This window comes from Girardinichthys multiradiatus, chromosome 18, assembly GCF_021462225.1.
Source record: "Girardinichthys multiradiatus isolate DD_20200921_A chromosome 18, DD_fGirMul_XY1, whole genome shotgun sequence".
Taxonomy (NCBI): Eukaryota; Metazoa; Chordata; class Actinopteri; order Cyprinodontiformes; family Goodeidae; genus Girardinichthys; species Girardinichthys multiradiatus.
This window is the reverse complement of record NC_061810.1, coordinates 6,267,628-6,290,562: the sequence shown is the minus strand read 5'-3', so window position 1 is coordinate 6,290,562 and position 22,935 is coordinate 6,267,628. Positions and strand designations below refer to the sequence as shown.

The 22,935-nt window shown below is 42.4% G+C and overlaps 2 protein-coding genes across 12 annotated transcripts in view; one reads left to right on the top strand and one right to left on the bottom strand.

Moving 5' to 3' along the window:
• Nucleotides 1–21,300, top strand: part of phldb1b (pleckstrin homology-like domain, family B, member 1b) — a 126,047-nt gene extending 104,747 nt beyond the window's left edge. For 7 of the 10 annotated variants that reach the window (XM_047391665.1, XM_047391666.1, XM_047391670.1 and 4 more), the window contains 9 exons: nt 353–493; nt 1,962–2,078; nt 2,156–2,258; nt 4,676–5,012; nt 8,926–9,016; nt 10,828–10,974; nt 11,803–12,022; nt 15,015–15,100; nt 17,693–21,300. In XM_047391665.1, coding sequence (XP_047247621.1) covers nt 353–493; nt 1,962–2,078; nt 2,156–2,258; nt 4,676–5,012; nt 8,926–9,016; nt 10,828–10,974; nt 11,803–12,022; nt 15,015–15,100; nt 17,693–17,833 — 1,383 coding nt within the window. In that variant the 3' untranslated portion in view covers nt 17,834–21,300. The remainder of the gene's footprint in view (nt 1–352; nt 494–1,961; nt 2,079–2,155; nt 2,259–4,675; nt 5,013–8,925; nt 9,017–10,827; nt 10,975–11,802; nt 12,023–15,014; nt 15,101–17,692) is intronic. The other 3 variants (XM_047391669.1, XM_047391673.1, XM_047391671.1) reach the window with 1 other exon arrangement.
• Nucleotides 21,005–22,935, bottom strand: part of LOC124884066 (alpha-2-macroglobulin-like protein 1) — a 37,977-nt gene continuing 36,046 nt past the window's right edge. For both annotated transcript variants that reach the window (XM_047391674.1, XM_047391675.1), the window contains exon 36: nt 21,005–21,645. In XM_047391674.1, the coding sequence (XP_047247630.1) occupies nt 21,623–21,645 (23 nt within the window). In that variant the 3' untranslated portion in view covers nt 21,005–21,622. The remainder of the gene's footprint in view (nt 21,646–22,935) is intronic.

Below are 22,935 nucleotides of genomic sequence, written 5' to 3'. Positions count from 1 at the left end.
ATGTGCCGCTCAAATATTGATTAGTCCTAAAGTCTGCATCCAGCAGCAGAATAATTTAAGGAGGATTTGCAGGATTTGTATTTAAAACTGGGTCATTTCAGCAGAACCATAAAATGAAGCAACAGGAATGTAAAACAGGACTGCAGCAGCTGGAGGCTATGAAGAACAGTGCAGCAGTTAGGAATACAGTTGAAGTCAAACCTGATCACAGCTTTGGAGTGTGCATGAAACAAACATTTCAGCCCTGTTTCTTCTCTCTTTCAATGCTTTCTAATGTTTTCTTTTCCTCTCTGCTTTCCTTTGCTTTCCATCTGGCTCAACCTGTCTGCTGCTCATCTTTCTTGCTCTCCAGCACCAGTCTGAGGCCAGTAGGCCTCAACTCTCCAAGCTAGATTTAGAGCAGTGGTACCAAGAGCTGATGGTCGGCTCCACACAGCTCTGTGCGCCTCTTCTGCTGGCCAAGTCGCCGTCAGGCCGCAGACCTGTGCTGCAGGTAGACGACCTTCTTCAGTCTTTCTGCACAGTTCTTTCGCCTCTCACCTTTCTGCTTCACCATCCTGTTGACTCACTTTAAAAAGGATTTATGTGTTTGTGTGTGTCCCATATCTTTGTGGTTCTTCTCATTATAAAGCTGGAGCAATGTATCTGAACAGAACAGACTTCTTGTGGCTGTTGTGCCGTGTTTAGAGCTAGCATTAACATACAACCTGACCCGTTCAGGTTCAGTTAGACATTGTTAAGCCCGGGTGTTCACATCTGGCATTAAAACCTGATCAGAGTAATCAGGTTTCAGCTACCGACTTTACAGAGAGACATGCTGGTGGTAGCGGCTGCTCTGAAAAGAAGCTTTACATTAACTAGGACATTATCCTGACAGGACAGCTTTTATCACCGATGAGGATTCCGGCAAGCATTTCATATAAACAGCCAGCCCAAAGAATTACCCGGTTCTAACTGAGTAAACACCTGAACCTAGTTTTGACAAGGCCTTTAATTATACCTTATATGTTTGATACCTGACGATACTCAGTATTGGGTTCATGAAAGCCACAAGATAAAACGTTTACTGGTTACCAGCACCAAGAGTTACGGTTTATAAACTGCTCATTTATTCTGTTCCTCTGGTTTGCAGTCCTTTTACTGGCATGCCTGTCTCTCCATGTGTTGCTGCACACTGCCATTCAGCAGGCTTAAAGATGACTACTACACTTCCCATCGTTTATATAAAAGAAAAATTCGGCTGAAACCCATGTCAACATGGCTCAGAAACAAAAGGATCACTGTTTTAAAACTGCAGCTAGCAAGTTAATTTGGCATGTCTGTTAAACAGCCAACCTGAGGCCGGCTACCTGAGCAGATAGCCTGACTAACTAGCTGCTGTCTGCTTGTTGTACTCGCTGTATTTGGGAGTATTTGTCTGTAAACAGCAGAATGCTATAAGGGTCTATTGCTCTGTAATACTACTAAATGTAGCAGGTGTTGGGTGTTGACCAGAGCTGTGCACAGGTAGTATACAGCTGGAAGGCTCAGGTTCTGGAGATCTGACTGACATTTAAATGTTTCACAAACAGCCCAGCATCTGAAAAGAAATCAGAATAAAGCAGTTTATTTGCTATTAACAGAAGCCTACAGAGAGCTTCAGCCTGATTAAACTTTGCTACTGTAGCTGTTTCGGATTTTTGGACATATGCCGTTTAAATCACATCTTCTCTGTTCTCCCTTTAATATAAATAACATAAATTCTGTCTCTAGCCTTGGCTGCTACATCCCAGCATTTGTGTTACAGCATCACTAACCAGGTGGGAAGAATAATGGTGCATAACCATTTTAACCAGTTTTCTTGTAGCTCATTTCAGTTTTACTTCTAACACTGTTTCCCAAATACTTCGTCTGCCATCACCTGGGATTATTCAGTATTCGGCCGTCACCGTCTGACATTTGTTCCTTCGTTCCTTTTTCAGGTGTTTCGTTCTAAGCTGGACAGCGATCCTGGCGTTCCCCTCCATCAGTCGAAGTCAGGCTCCTCGTCCCCTCTGCAGCATGGAGCAGCGACGCTGGGGCGCAACACAAGCTCCAAGGTACACTGGCTGGTCACTTCATTTTCCTCCAAGAGGTCAAGTGTCACGTAGTTACCCTGCTTTGTCTGGCCCAGCAGAGCCTCCTGCTGGCAGCCAGCAGCACTGGAAGCCTTCCAAGGAACCTGGCTGCCACTCTTCAGGACATTGAGACCAAGAGACAGCTCGCTCTGCAGCAGAAAGGTAACAAGCTTCATCATCATGGAAGGATACCATGAGCAGTTGTAATATTTACTTTTTAAATAACTCGAGCTATTATTTCTTCAACTGTTATTACAAACTGAGTACATGGTGGCACTGCAGGTCAGGCACAATACGGAGACTTACGAAAGATCAATTTATTATCACAGAAATGTAATATTTTGTATTATCCAGCCTTTTTAGTCAGTGCCATGATTTTCTGGCGATTCGGATCTGATTAAAGCACCAAACGAGTCTCCTGGGTACAGTCTGGGTCATTCAGACTGCTTGCACATGCACAGCTTTGCAGAGGGGAGGCAATCTGATGATGAGTGGAAATGGAAGATGAAGGTCGACTGGCTAAGTGCTGTCTGCTCCTCTTCACTGAGCTGGATGTGTGCGTGGTCTCAGCTCCGTGTGTGTGTGACTAAGTGGATCAGAGCGAAGCAGTCTGTGCGTTCCATTTAGCCCACCCACGACTGCTGGGTCTGGAAGACAGTGCGGCTCAGATTTGTCTCTGTCTCCCTTCCAGCTTTTTCTCATGTTTGTCTGTGACTTATCTCTCCCTGCACCACTGCACCACTGCACCACAGACGCCCAGACCTCCAGACAGAACCCCTTAAAGGAAGACTTTGCAGGTAGATGTCCTCGTGTCCAGGAGAAGCTATCCAACGGTCTCGTCATTTATCTCCTTGTTTGAAAATCACTATTAAAATTAATTGATTGTAAACAATCATACAAATTTCTTCATTTTGTTTCCACAAACATTTTTACAGTTATTATGATTTTATGTGATAGAACACACAATGCAGCACATAAATGTAAAGTGGAAGGAAAAATGTTACATGTTTTCCAATCATTTTTACAAATACAAATCTCTTTCAAAGTGTGGCTAGCATTTGTATTCAGCCTAATTACTGTGTACAGCTAAGAGGCCCACTGTAACTCGGGAGGAGCTGCAGAGATCCACAGCTGGGAGAATCTGTTGATTGGACAAGTGTTAATTGTTCACTCCACAAGTCTGGCCTTTATGGAAAGGGAGACAAGAATAAAGCCATTGTTGAAGGCCCCTCTGCAGTCCATCACAAGCCTCTAGAGGACACAGCAAACATGTGGAAGAAGCTGCTCTGGTCAGATGAGACCAAAATGAAATGTTTGGCCTACATGTTAAACACTGTGGTGGAAAGCTCTGCACATCACCCTAAGCCCACCTCCCCCACAGTGAAACATGGTGGTGGAAGCATGATGATGTGGGGATCATTGTTCTTCAGCAGTCAGGGAAGCAGGTTACACAGGACAGTCTTGAGGAGAAAAAAGATCGGGAGGGAGGTTCACTTCCCAGCCGGACGATGACCTTGAACGTCCATCCATCTGCATGGGAATGCTTAAGATCAAAGCATAATCATCTGTTCTAATGGTCCAGTCAAAGCCAAGACCCGAGCATCTTTTGCAAGGGCTGAAGCTTGCTGTTTACAGATGCTCTTCTACCAGTCTGGTAGTCTAATTTTAGTTAGAGGTTTTGGAGTAAAGGGGACAAAAATCCCATGCATACCAAACGTCTGCTGTTTTTATTTTTAAACTCAATTATAACCATGTAGCATTTTCCTTCCACTGCTTTGTGTTGGTCTGTCGCATAAAATCAGAATAAATTACATTTGCTGCACTAGTGTAAAGCTTCACTCTCTATAAACACACATATTATTGTACATGTGAGGGTTCTGTCAGAATCTGGCTAATTAATGAGGCTGAATAGAAAAGCAGACAAAGACTCAAACTGTTTAAAGCTACAATAACAACCTGGCAGCCAATCAACATCCAGGCTGCAGCCTTCAACATAACAAAGAACAAACCCAGCAAGTGGCTTCATGATAAAAAGCCAGTCCTGCCCTCCAGCCTAGCCAGTCTGATGGATAAACCAACAGATCTACACAACCTGACACAGCTGCTGTTCATTTCAGACCCTAACCTTCATTTCTCTCCTCTCCTTGGTGTCATTAAACCTTCTCCTGCCAAAAAAAATGTTTTATCTTTTATTTGCAACATGAATCCTCTTTGTTCTTCCATCAGTCTTCTATGAATGTTCCTGGAGAATAATGCATGTTCAGAGATAAGTCAGCTCCAGCTCGTTTTAGATGGAAACAAAGGAGTTCAATATTCTACTTCTGCTTTTGTTCTGTGGGTCTTATTGGCTTTGAGCTTGTGATGCTGAGCACATAGTTGTATGTGTGGTGCATGATTTGGATCTGTAGGTTTTGGACTTCACTGGTTGAGATACAGCGGATGCCTCTAGGTCTGTGTAGACCAACCAGAACAGCTGATGTGTTTTGATTGTTTGGAAGGTGGCTGGTTGTCCTTTTCTTCATCTAAAATCCGACCGGGACAAAGAAATTCATCATATCCCATCCTCCTCTTCCTCTCAGGTCAGCAGGTGATCGAGGAGCAGCGCCGTCGTCTGGCCGAGCTCAAACAGAGAGCTGCGGCCGAAGCTCAGTGCCAGTGGGAGGCGCTCCACGGCTCCCAGCCTCACCTCATGACCGCCTCGTCCACCTCTTACTCCTCCATCATGGCCCACAGTCCCACTCTGAGCCACAACTCCTCCGGCCACTCTCCAATGGTGCACCACTCCATCCTGCACCACCACCCTCCATCAGCCGGAGAGCAGCCATATGACACCCTGAGCCTGGAGAGCTCCGACAGCATGGACACCAGCGTGTCCACGGGGAACAACTCGGCCTGCTCGCCTGACAACATGTCCGGGTGGGTATGACAGAAACACACTGAAACCTGAAGCTCCTGGTGAGGGGTCGCTGCTAAACGACTCTTTTATTAGAAGATGGACTAAAAGATCCCAGAAATTATGTGTAAATACCAGATGGTAGAAATGTCATTATCCACATGGAGTTGGGAACTAAAAATTATGTTTTGATGAATATGTTGACATTCAGCTATTTCTTTCTACACAAGATAAAGGCAACATTACTTCCAAACTAAGCCACATAGAGAGAGACGCTCAGGGGGTAGAAAAGAAGAAGAAATGAGGAAGTAGGGAAAGGAAGGGAGAAATCAGAGAATCTATTGTTACTTCTGCTTTCCTTTTTTCATTTACTGCTTGCATTGCTTTGATTAAAAACAGGACAGTTTACATAGTATTGTTATCAAAATACAGGTCCTTCTCAAAATATTAGCATATTGTGATAAAGTTCATTATTTTCCATAATGTCATGATGAAAATTTAACATTCATATATTTTAGATTCATTGCACACTAACTGAAATATTTCAGGTCTTTTATTGTCTTAATACGGATGATTTTGGCATACAGCTCATGAAAACCCAAAATTCCTATCTCACAAAATTAGCATATCATTAAAAGGGTCTCTAAACGAGCTATGAACCTAATCATCTGAATCAACGAGTTAACTTTAAACACCTGCAAAAGATTCCTGAGGCCTTTAAAACTCCCAGCCTGGTTCATCACTCAAAACCCCAATCATGGGTAAGACTGCCGACCTGACTGCTGTCCAGAAGGCCACTATTGACACCCTCAAACAAGAGGGTAAGACACAGAAAGACATTTCTGAACGAATAGGCTGTTCCCAGAGTGCTGTATCAAGGCACCTCAGTGGGAAGTCTGTGGGAAGGAAAAAGTGTGGCAGAAAACGCTGCACAATGAGAAGAGGTGACCGGACCCTGAGGAAGATTGTGGAGAAGGGCCGATTCCAGACCTTGGGGGACCTGCGGAAGCAGTGGACTGAGTCTGGAGTAGAAACATCCAGAGCCACCGTGCACAGGCGTGTGCAGGAAATGGGCTACAGGTGCCACATTCCCCAGGTCAAGCCACTTTTGAACCAGAAACAGCAGCAGAAGCGCCTGACCTGGGCTACAGAGAAGCAGCACTGGACTGTTGCTCAGTGGTCCAAAGTACTTTTTTCGGATGAAAGCAAATTCTGCATGTCATTCGGAAATCAAGGTGCCAGACTCTGGAGGAAGACTGGGGAGAAGGAAATGCCAAAATGCCAGAAGTCCAGTGTCAAGTACCCACAGTCAGTGATGGTCTGGGGTGCCGTGTCAGCTGCTGGTGTTGGTCCACTGTGTTTTATCAAGGGCAGGGTCAATGCAGCTAGCTATCAGGAGATTTTGGAGCACTTCATGCTTCCATCTGCTGAAAAGCTTTATGGAGATGAAGATTTCATTTTTCAGCACGACCTGGCCCCTGCTCACAGTGCCAAAACCACTGGTAAATGGTTTACTGACCATGGTATCACTGTGCTCAATTGGCCTGCCAACTCTCCTGACCTGAACCCCATAAAGAATCTGTGGGATATTGTGAAGAGAACGTTGAGAGACTCAAGACCCAACACTCTGGATGAGCTAAAGGCCGCTATCGAAGCATCCTGGGCCTCCATAAGACCTCAGCAGTGCCACAGGCTGATTGCCTCCATGCCACGCCACATTGAAGCAGTCATTTCTGCCAAAGGATTCCCGACCAAGTATTGAGTGCATAACTGTACATGATTATTTGAAGGTTGACGTTTTTTGTATTAAAAACACTTTTCTTTTATTGGTCGGATGAAATATGCTAATTTTGTGAGATAGGAATTTTGGGTTTTCATGAGCTGTATGCTAAAATCATCCGTATTAAGACAATAAAAGACCTGAAATATTTCAGTTAGTGTGCAATGAATCTAAAATATATGAATATTCAATTTTCATCATTACATTATAGAAAATAATGAACTTTATCACAATATGCTAATTTTTTGAGAAGGACCTGTATACTATAATCAGCCACAACATAATGACTACCAGTATAAATGGTGCTGGGAACCCAAAGTAAAACATACATTTGACTCATTTTTGTATTTTTGTTAACAAGATCTTTGAGAAATGCTTATGAAATAATCTAGAAGCAGGTAAACGCCACTTTAATGTACCTTAATGTCAGTGCGGATTTGTTTTGTCAGGTTGAATTTAAATGATCACTTGTTTTGCTATTTTGTTATTTTTCCAACAGATAAATATATCCTGCCAAATTAAAATAGTACCAGATTTGTTCTTGGACATAATTTATCTAAACTTTATTTCAGTTTTATTTCCATCTATATCTTGACCACTAGATGTCAGTAATTGGTCCACACAGCTCCTTTAAACTGGGGATTTACAACCTTTTCATTCAAATGAGCCATTCACAGTCCTTCCCTTTAAATGCACTCTTTCCCACAGAGACAAAACTGGCTCGACCCTAAAATATTGAGCTATATTTATGTGTATTGCATAAATGTAGTTTTGCAGTATATTTAGATACGTATATCATATATAAAATGATTTCATACAGAACAGATCTATATGAGCCAGTGAGCAGTAGGTCTTATTTCAGCGTTAAGGCTACAGATAAACCTAACTCAGATTTAGATGTAGGTATTTTGTCTATGTTTAGACCACATTTAGACCAAGTGGTGTTGCCCTCATGAGTTCTCATGATGTCTCACACAATCTGTTAAAACATTCTGGGAACCACAAAGTCTCCTAAAATCAGGCAAGAAAGCAAAAAATGAAACTTACCTCATTACATCTTGTTGTGATGTTGTAGTAATTATATAAATGTGTGGAAAATGATGTTTGTTTTCTAGCTAAATATTGAGAGACTGCTGTTAAATATAGACATATTTACACATTTATTTTAGATTGGTTTCCTAGATGTTTCTTATTACCTTCTTCGAAATCCCATAGAGTTTTCATGACCTGAAACCTTAAGCAAAGGGTAAGATGTAGATTTTAGGGATGTTCTGTATCCCAGGGAAGGTGGAAAGATGAAATGCAAACAAGCTTCTATGTGGATGAGGTGATCAATATGAGCTGCAAACTAGTGAAAGCTTGTCATATTTAATGCTCATGGTGAAATGAAATGATCGCAGGTACATATTGTGTTTCTAAAGACTCATAAATCTGATGAAATTTACAACACTGAGTGTTAACAGACAGGCTAAGCTCAGGTGAATGTGTTGAAAAATTCACATCATGCAAGCTGCACGCGCTGACAGAAACAGTTAAACACCCGGAAGGTACGGGCTGATTTAGATCTAACTTGGTAGACATGCAGACCAGTGATGGGTACGTAGATGATATGATTCACAAGGAGCTCCCATGAAAACTAGATGCTAGAACTAGTTTTTCCTGAGGCGGTTCTATGAAATATTCCTCTGTTGTTTTTGGTTAACGTTACAAAGATCCCTCCAGGCTGACAGAAGAACTGCAAGTTGCTTTAAGCTAATGTTTGAACCAATGAAATGAGATGTTAACACAAACAGACACATGCAAACACATGCAGACAGCCAGCTTTGAACCACGCAGGGTGGATGCTGGGGTGATGGAGGGGAAACGTGACGGCGGCGGCTCCTCTGTAGCAGCATGTGCTTTCTGATAAATGAGTGGTCTCATAATGGTCTGCTGATCAATACCTCCCTGCTGACGAAAGAATCATATTTACTGCTGTAATTCCAGTTTAGTTAAAGATTTATTCTGATCCGTATGGATTGAGACTTTTCCACACATGCAGAGGGGAAATTCTAAAGATGGTAAATGTTTTTGGGAAATACGGGACGATGCCTGTAAGAGTGCTGGTCAGGATGTGAATCACTGTGTGATAACCGTGCTGCTGTGTTTGCCCCCAGTGTTGGAGGAGTGGACGTGCTGAAGATTGAGGAGATGGAGAAAATGCTGAAGGAGGCGCAGCTGGAGAAAGCCAGACTTATTGAGTCGCGGGTAAGATCAAACTTTTAGCTGCTTGTCCTGAATCCATTCTCAGTGACTGATGAGTCTGTACAGTGTTCTCATCCATAACTTTGAACTAAGCTGTAATATGGAAACATCAGGCCTGTGACAGCCGTGGAAGTCTCTTATTCATTTGACCTTCAGATGTCTTTACCTTTGTGTGCTCTGATGAAGAAGCTCGATGGGAGTTTACATTTCAGAAAACCTTATTGTCCTGCTCAAAGATTGATTTAACACCGATAATGCCTCGCAAAGGCATCCCTTCCCCCCTGAGAACCTTTTCCCATTTTGTCACTCTCTGGGGTTTTGTTTGAGTTGTGCAAAGCAAAGAAGTGCAGAACTGTGAAGTAGAAGGAAAATTATTGATTGTTTTCCACATTGGTTTAAAAGTTAAAACCTGAAACGTGCGGCGTGCATTTGTATTCCGCTTCCTGTTCCATTAGTAGATTTTGTAAAAATAAGCTATTTTGTTTTGAAGGGTCATGTGGCTTTAGTGGCTCTAAACAAAATATAATTTAGCTGCAAAAACCGCTCTAAGGTTTGTAAAAGATGCCGACCTCTGACCTGCGCTGACAGACCAAGGAAGCAGACAAGAGCACCAGGGTTACTCTGGAGGAGCTGCGGAGAATCCTAACTCAGGTGGGAGAATCTGTTGACAGGACAACAACTAGCCTTTATGGAAGACTGTTGAAAGAAAGTCGAAGTTTAAAGAAAAACTAAACCCCAGATCAACTTTTTTTCGCATATGAACTGTATAAACTGGGCCTTTGGGTCCTATCTTTATGTAACTGCGCTATTTTTTTAAATTTCATGTAAACTTGTTTAATTCTGGAATATATGTCCTAAAACCATGCTGCCTTCTTTGGGTTGAACGGTGGTTACTGCAGTAAAATGTTCCTATTGGTTCAAACGGTACAGCTTGGTACAAGTCTACGTCACAGCCCCCGCGTTCGGGTATGAAACCATCTCACTCAGACACTCTCCCCCCTTTACGAGGAGACTGTGCCCCCCCCACTGGCTTCGTGCATCGCTGAGTCAGCGCCTTGAGGCCGCAGCTCAAACTGATATGACTCAGGCCCGCTGGGCTCCGTTAAGCCTCTCTTGACGTCCGATGATGAGGGCGTGAAAAGTCCAGCATCTCAAAGACCTATCCATGGCGAAACTATCAGCGTTGCTCTGCTCTCCATGTTTCAATACGTGAAATTAAGCTAGATGCCTCCTGACCACAGCTCACTTAACCCCCTCCGCTCTTCCCCACACTTGGCTCTGCCCACTTATTTAAAATTTGTCTGAGGGCCGAGTTATTCTTTTACATGGGGTTTAGTTCCGCTTTAAAGAGCACCACAGGGTTTTCCTTTCACCTCACGGTTATGTGCTACTTTGTGTTGTTCTGTCCTGTAGCTAAAGAGTGGATAAGTGTTCGGGGTGTGATTGCAGAACATTTTAGTTTATAACATTTGTGTAAATATGAAGCCTTTCAGAGACTTGTTCGAGCCGATTTCTCTGCATGACTTTATAGGACATAATTTTGACAAAATTCTACAGAAAATGTGTCCAGCATGTAATTACTGCCAGCTCCTGGCTCCATTTACAGAGCCGGTTCTTTTAGCCCCACTGCTTCTTGAATCGACTGCTGTGGTGGATCTGCTCCGTGGTCAGCACTGTGGACAGCTCCCAGCAGGGGAACATGTACATTAATATATGAATGTGGTGCTGACAAAAAAAAAAAGAATCTTGTATGCTCCGCAAAGCCGCTCCAAAGATCAAAAAAAGATTTTAATGAAGGCGCTCTTCCCCCCCAGGAACGGGAGAGCCTGGCTCGCCGTCAGATGCTGGAGGAGGAGAGGAGGAGGAGGGAGGAGGCGGAGAAAAGGCTACAGGATGAAACTTTCCACAGACAGCAACTCGTGGAGAAGGAGGTCAAGATGAGGTCCAAGAACTTTTCTCAGGTCAGTAAAGGGAAACAGACCAGAGTCTGCATGAAGTGTCTGAGTCTGTCAGCAAAATGACAGAGACAAGCTTCTGAGGAGGAAGATCTGACTTATTGGACCTCGTCAAAGTGTTGAACTTCTTTGTGTTTTTGTCTCTTTTTAACAAACTTTATGTATTTTATTGGGATATTATTTGATAGACCAACGCAAGAAATCTGAGCAATAGGGCATTATGTGGATTCATCCCCCTGTGACCCTAAACTTTGTAGAACAATCATTTGCTGCACTTCCAGCTGCAGGTCCCCTGGGTTTTGTCTATCAGCTTTACATATCTAGGGACTGAATGTCTGGCTGCTTTCTTTTTGCAAGAACATTCAAGTTCAGTCAGAATGAACAGAGAGCATCTGTGAATGCCACTTTCAAGGTCTTGCCACAGATTCTTAATTAGATTTAGGTCTGGACTTTGACTAGGCCATGTTACCTCAATATGTTTTGATCGAGTCCATTATATTGAAGGTCTGGCTGTGTGTTTTGGGTTGCTGTCCTGCCAGTTTTCCGCCACATGTAGTATGGGTTTTATTTAGCGGTATCAGAGTAAACGCCTCATTTTTATTTGTAAAGAGAAATTATTGACACCGTGTATCACGTTCCTCCCTCTTCACAATCGTACTCTACTTTGTGTTGTTCTATAACATAAACTCTCAATAAACTCCACTCGCTTCCAGATGTTTCCATAAATGCTATCGAACTACACTGGCATGTGTTAGAAGTCTGCCCTGTTTGAATATTCACACGCCAGAATCCTCTGGATATGAATGAGGTCTATCAGCTGGTTTGTCTGTCCAGGCCCGTCCGATGACCCGCTACCTGCCCATCAGGAGGGAGGAGTTCGACCTGCGCTCGCATATTGAGTCATCGGGTCACAGCGTGGAGACGTGCTACCACGTCATCCTCACAGAGAAGATGTGCAAGGGCTACCTGGTGAAGATGGGAGGCAAGATCAAATCGTGGAAAAAGCGTTGGTTTGTGTTCGACCGCCTCAAGAGGACCTTCTCCTACTATGTTGGTACGACTGAAGTGTCTGATCTTGTTTCCAGTTTGGTTCATGATTCTCTACGTTTTTTTTTTTTTCTTTTACATGACCTAAAAATATTCTGTTTAGATTCCTTTTCCTTGTAATGTTGACAGCTTTCAGGCCTGCCTGCCAGGTGAATGAAACAAAGCGATCATTTGACACCACTAATGAAATCCGGAGCCGAATGAAGCTAAACCTCCTCAAGCTCAATGAAGATTAGACAGAAGTCAGATCCCCTCCTTAGCTCATTAGGATGTCTTGGTTCTGGAGGGTCTTACAGTCACTCTGCTGTGAGGGAACTGGGTATGATTCTGGACAGCTATCTGTTTTCCAGCTGCCAGTTGTTGCAGATTTTCCTTTTAAAGAAAGACTCTCATGTGGACTAATGCATGCTCTGTATGTTGGTGTGGATCAGGCAGCCTTGCAGGGTTCCAGCGCTCCTGCTCGCTTTGTTTTTGTGTTATTTTGAACATTCTTAGCTCCTGTCTGATTTATGTGATCTCATCATCATCGACCAGCCAGGTTCTCCTGGATGTTCTGAGCTTTTACTGTGGTTCATAGTGGTCCACTAAACATCTGCACTGCCCAGACTATAGATTCTTGGGAAGGGGGACCTGAGTATGAGAATAGTTGTATTTTATTATTTTATAGGATTTTTGTGCCTTTCTATTATTATATTTGACTCTTTTTCCACTTTTATTTGTGAGGTTATGAAGTTGTTTTTGAATGTGTTTTATTAATAGGGTTCAGTGTTGACAGAGGTATGTTTGAAGTTAAAATGAGCTCAGGGTAATAAGCTGGGGGTGTACCCAGTCCACACCTGATGGGAAGACAGTCTAACTTCCAGTTTCAGGGATTATTTAGCATGGAAATACAGCTTTTAAACTTCCTGAAGGACGTTTTGAGGAAGTCGTTTTTAGCAGACCTCTGGAGTAATGTGGGAGCCCTGATGAATTCAAACTTTGGAATGGTTCTGTGTCTTTGTTTTTTTATAATGTCTAAAGGTGGAACAATAAATATCTTAAGGAAGAATGTTGTTTTAGTCACAGAGTCAAAAAAAAAAGCCCATGAAGGAGGTTGTTTTTCCTCTAGTTGTTTCAATCAGTGCTCAGACTCCAAATCTCCTGGTTCTCAAATAAGGTTTTTTTCCCCCTAACAAGGAAGGAACCAGTTTTAGTTGTTTACTGGTTCTGTTTTCCAGGACCAAAGAACCAGCCATCATCCAGTAACGGATCATCCACCTGTTTTATTCTGAATAATTGTTTAGCAACACTCTTCCCACTACGTATCCAAGCATCTCTGCAAACAGATGACCTAATATCGCCATCCTGATTTATTAACACTGTTTTAATCAGGCGGCATTTCAGAATCCCAGCCAGCCGTTTCACTCAGTTTCCAACAGGATTTATTTTGATAAGACTAAAGCAGAAATTTAGAATAAACATTTGGTGAAAATCTGTTGAGGTTTTTAAGTAGATAATGTACAGAATATTGAACCTTTTAACCATTGTGCTCTTCATTAGTTAATATAAGAGGCTGATATTATCTGATGAATTCTTCCAGCCTGGCGTCCTGCAGCCGCCTGCTGAACATACACACTGCTCTTTGCTTTACAGCTGGAATTTTAAAACAGGGCTTAGGTAATAAGCTGCTTCCCAACGGCTAATTATGTCTTTCTTGTAAAGTCAGCTGATTTGCAGTGCACAGCAATGGGTGAGGGACCTGGTACTGCCTTACTTTGCTTCATACAACTGGTGCCAGCATGATTACCAGCTTCATGGACACGTTTGTATTATGTTTATCTTTACCTTCTCCTTCTTTGAAATGTGAATGGATAGAAGCTAAATGAACATGTCAAATACACACGTTTGAGTTCATGAACAGCCTAACTTTGCTCAAACATTTCACCCTTTTCAGTTCTCCATCCATGCCTAATCCTGGCTGCGGAGCTTCAACTGTGCCTCGAAGAGGGTTTTGTTCGGGCGAAACTTTAGTGTTGGTTTTGGGTTGCATCAGTCCGTTAAACAGGCTCCCTGGAACATGGAAAGTGGCAGAAACAGTGGCCCAGCGACAGTCTGAACATGTGTCCTCCACACCTACAGCAGGGTGACTTGTTGTGTAATTCGCTGTGGTTCCTCGAGCTGTGGGACACCCCTCGCTGTCAGGCCTTTGAAGTCCTCAGAAGGTTCCGCTCAAAGCTGCTTAAAGTGCCACCTTGTTGAAAGGGAGCCAGGGCGAGGAGGCGTACTGAGATTACTCTGGCTGGAGCTGAAACGCGCCTGGCGCTGCGCTCTTTGAGGGAGCTGATTGGGATGCAGAGCTGGGGCCCCGTCTCCTGACCTTGAACACAGAGTAACAAGAGGTGATGAGCAGGAGTCAGGCGCCCTGCTAATTCCTGCTAATCAGCCTCAAACACAGGCACAATTTGCTTATTTAGATGGAGTCAAATGAGATGCAAATGCACAGCTGTTTGAATGCTAAAGAGGTCATTAGCAGATAATAGCTGCGTGTTAAAAGCAGGGTGTTGTTCCTCGAAATGAAGGCGCTGCGCCTCTACCTACTGCTCTTTAAGTTGGCTGCTGGAGTGTTTTTTCGCCTGAAGGTAGAGAGGGCTGTTGAGTTCCCCACCGGTTCCTTACTGCAGTTCTGCAGTGGCTGATGAAACAAACCGCAATCATGTACCAGAGTAGCGTAAGAATGCAGGCAAGTCTGAAAACACAATGAAAGCTCCACTGCTTTAAAAAAAAAAAACAGAAGGAGAAAAAAATATTGCTGTGCTTGTCTTTTCCCATCCATCATCACAAACCTCAAATTGGCCATGATCAAAGTTGGGCTCCTGTGCTTAATGAGCGCATCATGTGGATCTGCTCGGCTTATTCCAGGTGACATGCATGAGGTGTGAGTCGGCTCCTTCAGCTGAGATGGTGTCAGAATGGATCTGTTTTTGACCCAAAGCTGTTTTTTTCCTCCTTTCTCCCTGCAGACAAACACGAGACCAAGCTGAAGGGCGTGATCTACTTCCAGGCAATAGAAGAGGTTTATTATGATCACCTCCGCAGTGCCACAAAGGTACGTCTCAGATGCACCGTCTGTTCAGTTGGCTTTTTGTTCCCTGCTTTCTTTAAGTCCCGTCTCCATGTTTTTGCCACCCGCCACCCTCACTGAGCCCTGTGTGTGTGTGTGTGTGTGTGTGTGTGTGGGGGGTTAAATGTGCTGCGAGGCCTGAAGCCTGAAATCCTCAGGAAGTACAGAATGTGACGCCTGTCGGCTTCTAGCCTGCGTTGTTAATCCTGCCTGTTCCCCTGTTGATCCCAGTTCTGACACCAACTTCAGTGAAACAAATGTTTAGCAGATTTTTTCAGTGTTTCCTCAGTGACAGTTTCCATTGTTTTTAGACAACTGAGCAGAGGGAGATTAGATCATTATAATTTTTTGCAAAGAGCCCATTTTCACTGAGATTTTGGTCTGGCACAAAAATATCAACCAGCCTCATCTCAGTATAATTATACCATTAGTACAGAAGAATCCAGCTGAACTCGTTATCAGCCGAAGAAGGTGACTGATCGCTGTAACAGGGGGATAAATATGCTTGAAATCACTGTCTTCTTGTGTTAGCAGTCTATAGCTTGTATCAGCTAGCATCAGCTAGCAGTTTCCTGCATGTTTCACATGTATTTCCAAGAACGTCAAGGTGTGAGGTTCAGCTGCAGTGAAGAATAGTCTAGATGTCCAAGAATGTCCATTAAGCTCCATTAAGGGGGATGCTGCCGAAGCGTAATACCACAGGTGCAGAGCATGCTCAGCATTGGCAGCAGGTGGGTGTGAAGGCGTTCCAGGCAATTGGTCTTCTAACAGGAAGGAGCTGCAAGGAAACCAAAAGCCTTTGAAGGACAGGGGGAAGTTCTGCAGGAAGTGGAAGGATGGATAATGTAGGGCTGGAGCAATATCTGATGATGTTTGGAAAATGTTTGTCCAGCGAGAGCCCCCATGGGTCTTGTGTTGTGCCAACCGTAAAGCATCCTAAGTAAAAAATTCATGTTTGGGGTTATTTTCCATCTAAGCGAGTGGGCTTCCTCCTGATGAAGAGCTATGACTAAAGAGTGGGATCAAAACATCCTGCAGGAGCAAATTCTTCCTTCAACCTGAAAACATTCTGGTGATAATCTGTTTGTTTTCTAGCAGGGTGAAGCACCGTGTCACAAGACATAAGTAGTAAAGAAGTAGCTCAAAGATCACAGCGTTAACATTTTGGACCTGTGGTCAGGAAGCCCCAGATATTTGACCCCTCAGTTTTCCTGCGGGTGAGTTAGTAGAACGAAATATGAAGAGGAGAACCTGGCTTTTGTTCCTTCTCACAGCATCTTTGCTTTAGTTGACAGAGCTGTGTGCAGTAGTCTCTGTTTCTGACATTCGTCTTCTTTTTCTTATCTTCGGCACTAAGCTGAGCTGCTGCCTCCTCGTCTGTGTGTGTTTGATGACCTGTCGCAGCGTAGCACACTCTGACTTACTGCACGGCTCTGACCAGCTCTGGAACTTTGATTTTCCTTGTCACTTCCAATGTCATGATACCAAGAGGCGGACTTTCAAGTTACTGCTCTCAGCCCACAACCAGACAGATGTTTTTAGAGGCTGGAGGAGTTGCAGATGTTAACCATCTTACACACATTTGCCATGCTTGTCATGAAGAATGAGAAAAGCAATATTTCTTATCTTTACTTATCCTCAGTATTCATTGTTTGTCGCCAGTCTCTATGCTGTATGTTCCTTTTGGGTCACAGAAAATCATTTTTAGAGAATTTTCCTTGGGATACCGACTAGAGATGCATCCATCTATTGTGGGTGATTTATTGTTGTTTTTAAACAGAGACAAAATGATAATGGAGTTGACATTTTAAACTTCCTTTAGTATCTTATATTAGTGATTAGCATTCTTACCTTCTTGCCCCAGGCTGCCTCTCTGTGCCCAGATTGATACCATGCATGTTTGCACTGATTCAACCACGTCCTTCTCTTTAGTTAAAACACTTCCTTCACAAACGTGGCGACTGAATCTGATTCGAACTCTAAGATTTCCATAAGGCACCCAACACGTCTGAATTCATCATGCTCCTTAACGTAGATTATAAACTCAAAAAGATAAAACACAGTGTCTTTGCTGTACTTTGTAAAGCCTTCCTGTTATCTACTGAAAGTCACGCTCTCTCTCACGTTCATGTAGTCTGAATGAGCCACAATTTCTTCTTTTTTTATTTGGAGCTTAGTAGCAGTGCGCATCCATTCTGTTGCATTACTGCCTCCGTGTTCACATCCCCATTTCATTCCAGAATTCAGCAGCTTTCACAATCCAAATATCCCTCCCGGACCACCCTGCTGAGTTCCCTGAATAATCTTTCATCTTAGCTTTCTGATTTATTATTTATCAAAAGAAACTAAGAAAGAAAACCAACTCCAAGCTGTAAAGATTTCTGAAACACCTTCAGGTCAGACTGTCAGACTCACTGAAACATCTGAATTAAAAAAAAAGCAGATTTAAAATCTGAGAAGATTGATTATTAGTTCTGCTTCAGTTGGGACCGTTCCCAGCAGTGTAACTACTAACTGAACCTAATGCAGAACTTCTACTGAGTCTGTTTTTTCCTGTCTGCCCCCCTCCCTCCTCAGAGCCCCAACCCACCCTTGACCTTCTGCGTGAAGACCCACGACCGCCTCTACTACATGGTGGCGCCGTCGGCGGAAGCCATGAGGATCTGGATGGATGTGATCGTCACAGGAGCGGAGGGATACACACAGTTCATGAACTGAGAACGCAGAAGACGAGCGGGACGCTTCGGCAGGGACTCTCACCACAGAATCGACGGGATCTGTCCTCAATGTCCCGTCCAACTCAGACACGATGCCTGTTTGTTACCTTCTTACTTTCATCTCACACAATCAGTTTTCCATGCATTTGTTTCCATCGTCATGTTTCCAATGTGATTCTGTTCGGATTGAAAAAGGGAGCTGTTGACAGACTCACACACACATCTAAACACATCTCTGTATATAAACCAAAATGTACACCTGTCCAGGACTATATAAAGCCTTTCTATATTGCCAAAAGGAGATCTTGTAGTTACTGTTGAATATTTTCTATTATTTGTTTTTCTTTTTTACTTAGAGAAAAGAAATTGCCAAATGAAATGTTGCCAATGTTTTTGAGTATTCTATCATAACTTTATGTGTAGAAACGATCGGGAGAAATCGTTTCATTCTAATATGCTTTCAGCTGATGAAACATCTTGTTTTGATGTCTTTAAATGTTTGAGGAAAGGTAGAAATCAGCCAGTCGGCAGCAACTAGAGAGGATCTCAGATCCCAGCGGGACAGTCCCCTCCCCTCTATCCCAGTCATGTCTTCACCCAAGCTTACCAAAGGATCTGATTGTCCATAGGTACACTGTAACCCCTAAGGAATCCAGTCTGCAGTTCTCAGAAGCTGCTCATTACAACACTGTCTGGTTTATTCTATACCATAAAACATACAAGAAACATCAGTCATCTCTATGCTTCAAAGCTGTCAGAAGTGGTTGAGTTCAACTGAAAGCACCAAATCGCCACACAGGCAGCTAAAGCTGGAGGATGGCTGTCCCGGGTTGGCATGAAGATTGTAAATGAGCTCTCCTCAAGACCGTTCAGTGTTGTCTGGCTTGCTTCAGCACACGGACGTTTAATACAAGTTTATGTTGATTTGCTTAAGACATGGGGTCCATGTCTTAAGTGACAAGGACCACTGGACTTATTTTAACTCACCGTTCAACTTTTTCTCACTGCTTAGACGACCATTGATTTTTAAAAGGCTTTTCTAATAACCTACTGTAAGGATATAAACTAATCTAATGTCACTAAATACCATCTACCATCAGGAAGTCGCTCAGTTTAGTTTCAACCAGGGGCCACTATTCGGCTTTTTTTTGTAACCTTTATTTTTTTGACATTAAACTGACAGGAAGAGGGGGAAGATTTGCAGCAAAGATTGCCGGGGCCGGGAATCGAACCCGCAACAGCTGCAAGGACTGAGCGTCTGAATGCGCGTTTTACCCGTGCTAGTTATGCTCCAGTTTGTGTTATTTTAGTAAATGTGACCAAAAGTGGATCCGGAACCATGATCATTGGAAATTGAGTGTAACAGAAAATCATTTAATTGAGATTCAAGAGTGTTTATGATTTTCTCCATTCAAATATTTACCTTCCAGGAGAGCTAATCTGATACTCAATCTTTAAGCACATGGGTGGTAAATGAAACAAAAGGTGAGACCTGGGTATGGAATGGGAAAAACGCTGGCTAAACTCTGGATTGGAAGCTTTTATAAAAACATCCCTTCATTGACAGCTTTGAAGCAGGACTTTTCCAGTTGGGTGGAATGTTTCCCCATGTTTTAGACTAGTCTAAATAACTCAGTATGTGTTCAGTCAGGAGCCCTTAACACCCCACACTCTGACTGGCTGACTGCCGACATATAATGACTTTAAAATGGTTTCACCAAAGCTGCCACATTCTAAGTCTAAGCCATCATCACCACAGCCAGCCTGAAGCAGCAAGCACAGATTCAACTCTTAGGATAATGCAATTCAGATCTGTGCCTTCACCGTGTTTTTCATGTTCTGTGATGAACTGTGCGGCCTACATCATACGAATGCATTTAAATCAGCATTTCTTTGAGCTGGAGAATAGTCTTGTGCACGGGTTGGCATGCTTTTTGTCATGCAATTATACCAGCGGGTCCGAACATCGCAGGTCCAGCGGGCTCCGTTTAATAATACTTCACCAAGGAGTGATACTTTAGATCCTTTAGAAAGGGATATGTTCAGTGTGATACTAATGGGGGTCACTTCACACCTAAGAAAATAAGCCAAGTGGATGTGATTAATCATCTTAAAGCTTTCTGCTTTTGTAATTAGATATTTTAGGAAAGGAGACATTTTAATTTGACACTGGTACATGTAGCTACCACCATGGCTACTAGTCGTGTAAATCTTATACCTGTCTAACATGAATCATTTGGTAGGAATGCAAATCTCCCTTCAAAATACCTGTTACTAAAATGATTACCTCTGATACACATTTAGCATACAAATGCTTAAGCATTTCAGTGCTGAGGCTTTTATTTTTGAAGGCAGATTTTCCCTTCACTTCCTGGCGGCATAGATTCAAACTAGTTGCCATATAAATAGCAAGTTGCAACACACTGTTCATCCCCTTCTAAATAAGACCGATATTTGCAACCTTTTAAACAAGCTCCTCCACCTCCAGATCTATAGGAGGAAGACTGTACATGTATGCAATATACTGATCCCGAGTAAAACACATCTCCCTGAAAAGGTTAGTGTAGAATATTGGCTCAATTGCTGAATATCAGCATAGGCCATAGAGAAAGAAACATGGCAGTCAACCTCTGGTCCTCACTGGGAAAGCAGAAAATAATGGAGAAAACCTTCTATTTCCTGTCTTCTTTCCAACCAGTTCCAGTCCCTTGGTTAGCAGAAAAAAACTCTTAATGCTCCTCTGACCTGTTGAGAAAACGTTAGTTGCTCAGTATTTCTTCCAGCTGTAAAGGTATGGTTGTAGTACAGATTTGTTTGGCTGTTACTGTGCTTTAGTGTGGCCTTTTTGTTCAGTGTTTGTATATTTCTGCCTTAAAACGTCAACAGAAACCTGAAATACTGTTGCAGATAGCTGCCTCATCACTGGAGCTCTTTACTTGTTTTTTAAAACCCCCACTGTGACCGAAGGCCTTTTGCATGAAGCTTTAACAGGCTACGTTTGGAAAAACAGTCATCCTATTGTGAGTGTGTGTGGTATGGGCAGGGGGGTTATAGGTGGTATATGCATTGCTGTTATCTATGAGTATAACTAAATGAAAGGATAAAAAAACAAGTATTGTACAGAGAATGCCTGAGTGAAATATGGATATTGTATGAAAAGAACTTTCACTTATTGTCATGTTAGAACTTTAATTACAACTTGCAATTGAAATTGTACAGTAGTCACATATGAATATAACTTCTTATTTTTTACTGGTACAGCAGAACACTTGTGCAGGTACGTGTACACAGAATAAATCACCCAGCACCATTAAGACTGGAGTCTCCTTTTTCCCCTTACAGAGCAGATCCTAGCAGACAGTCAGTACTCTGACCATGCTGTTACTGGTACCCTGTATGTCTCGTGTCACTTCCATGTATGAATAATGTGGATTTCTGTCAGATCTATTAAAAAAACAACAAACACTCCTCTGCTGTCTGTTCTATCCAGTGGGTTATAATGCAACTGTTCCAGTGTTGAGCAGAGACACGGCACAAACTATTCTGACCACTACTGCTTCTTCCTGCAGCCACCAGCAAAGATAAAAATAGGCTCAGTGTGTGGCTGACAAAAAAAGAACAAGACCTGATAAGAGAGCTAAAAGTTACAAAAGTACCTAAAGTTATCCAAAGTAAATTCCGATCCCAACACAATTTAAAAACAGTTTTAAAACGAAGCAAAAATGCACGATGAAAGCCTAGACGTCACACAATAGTTCCTTCAGCTGTCCCATCTGCCCTGGAAGCGGAGTTATACCTTGTTGTTGTTGTCACCTGCAGAGAAACCACACACACACACACACACACACACACACACACACACATGCACACAATGATCATTAGCCTTGTTTTAGGAACATCTACATTTACAGAGTTAGATGGAAGACTAGCTGAAATAAAACCAGTTAGGTTTATTTTGACATCAATAACAGATCAGCTCTATTGAGCAAAAGAAAAAGACTTCCTGTAAAAACCTATTGAACAAATAGCTGTTTTATTAATCATAAAATTGCAATAGTTTTAACCAACAAAAATCCCAATTTTAATTCTATTGGATGACTGATTTTAGACATTAGAAAAACCTGCAGTAAACATTTCACAGTATAGCAGTGTTGGCGAATACATTTTATTTTAAACAGATGATTACAATTATTCTTACTGCTGCTATAATAATATATTGGTTATTATGGATATAGAAATGCCTGATATTTATTATTTTAATTCGAATTTAAAGGCTATTTGACATTTGAATATTGCAGTTTTAACAGGTGTTTGATTTAAATGTGCTCAGGCTAAGATTTATTCACTTTAAATAAATAACCAAACCAAACATATGAAGGAAAAAATTACTTATTTTTCTAGAGACTTTTTAAAAAGTCTTCACATTAATGCACAGCTTGTTGCTGCACAGGTACCTATCTCTATGGTAATTCAATGTGATGGTGAGGAAATTGCAGAAATGTAGTTTGCTGTGCCCAGCATGAGCTGTACAACCAAGGATTAAACAACCAGAAGAAAACAAATAACTTCATTTGATTTCTTTGTTCTGGACAAGATTGTAAACAAACGGCATAAAATAAAAACTAAAAAAATTAAATCATAACTAGGTGGATGGCCTGTTACATTTACTTTTCCTTCCCATAGAAAGTACTCCTGGATCAGTGCTTCTTTGTTCTCTTTGCATCTCTGCTCTGTTCTCTCAAACCTCCAGTCGGTCGTGACAGATGGCTGCTCACACTGAGTCTGGTTCTGCTGGAGGTTTCTTCCTGTTAAAAGGGAGTTTTTCCTCTCCACTGTCGCTACATGCTGCTCAGTATGAGGGATTGCTGCAAAGTCAACGCCAGTGACTGTCCACTGTTTCTACATGCTTATCCAGGAGGAGTGAATGTTGCAAGTCACTGACTGGATGCAATCTGCTGGGTTTCCTTAGACAGAAAAACTGTTTGACCAATTTGAATAAATAACTGAATCTGACTGAACTGTTGGATAGTTAGGATTAATTGGATTGTATGTACCTGACTTGAAATCTGTATGATTCGACTGAATTGACTTAGCCCATTTTAA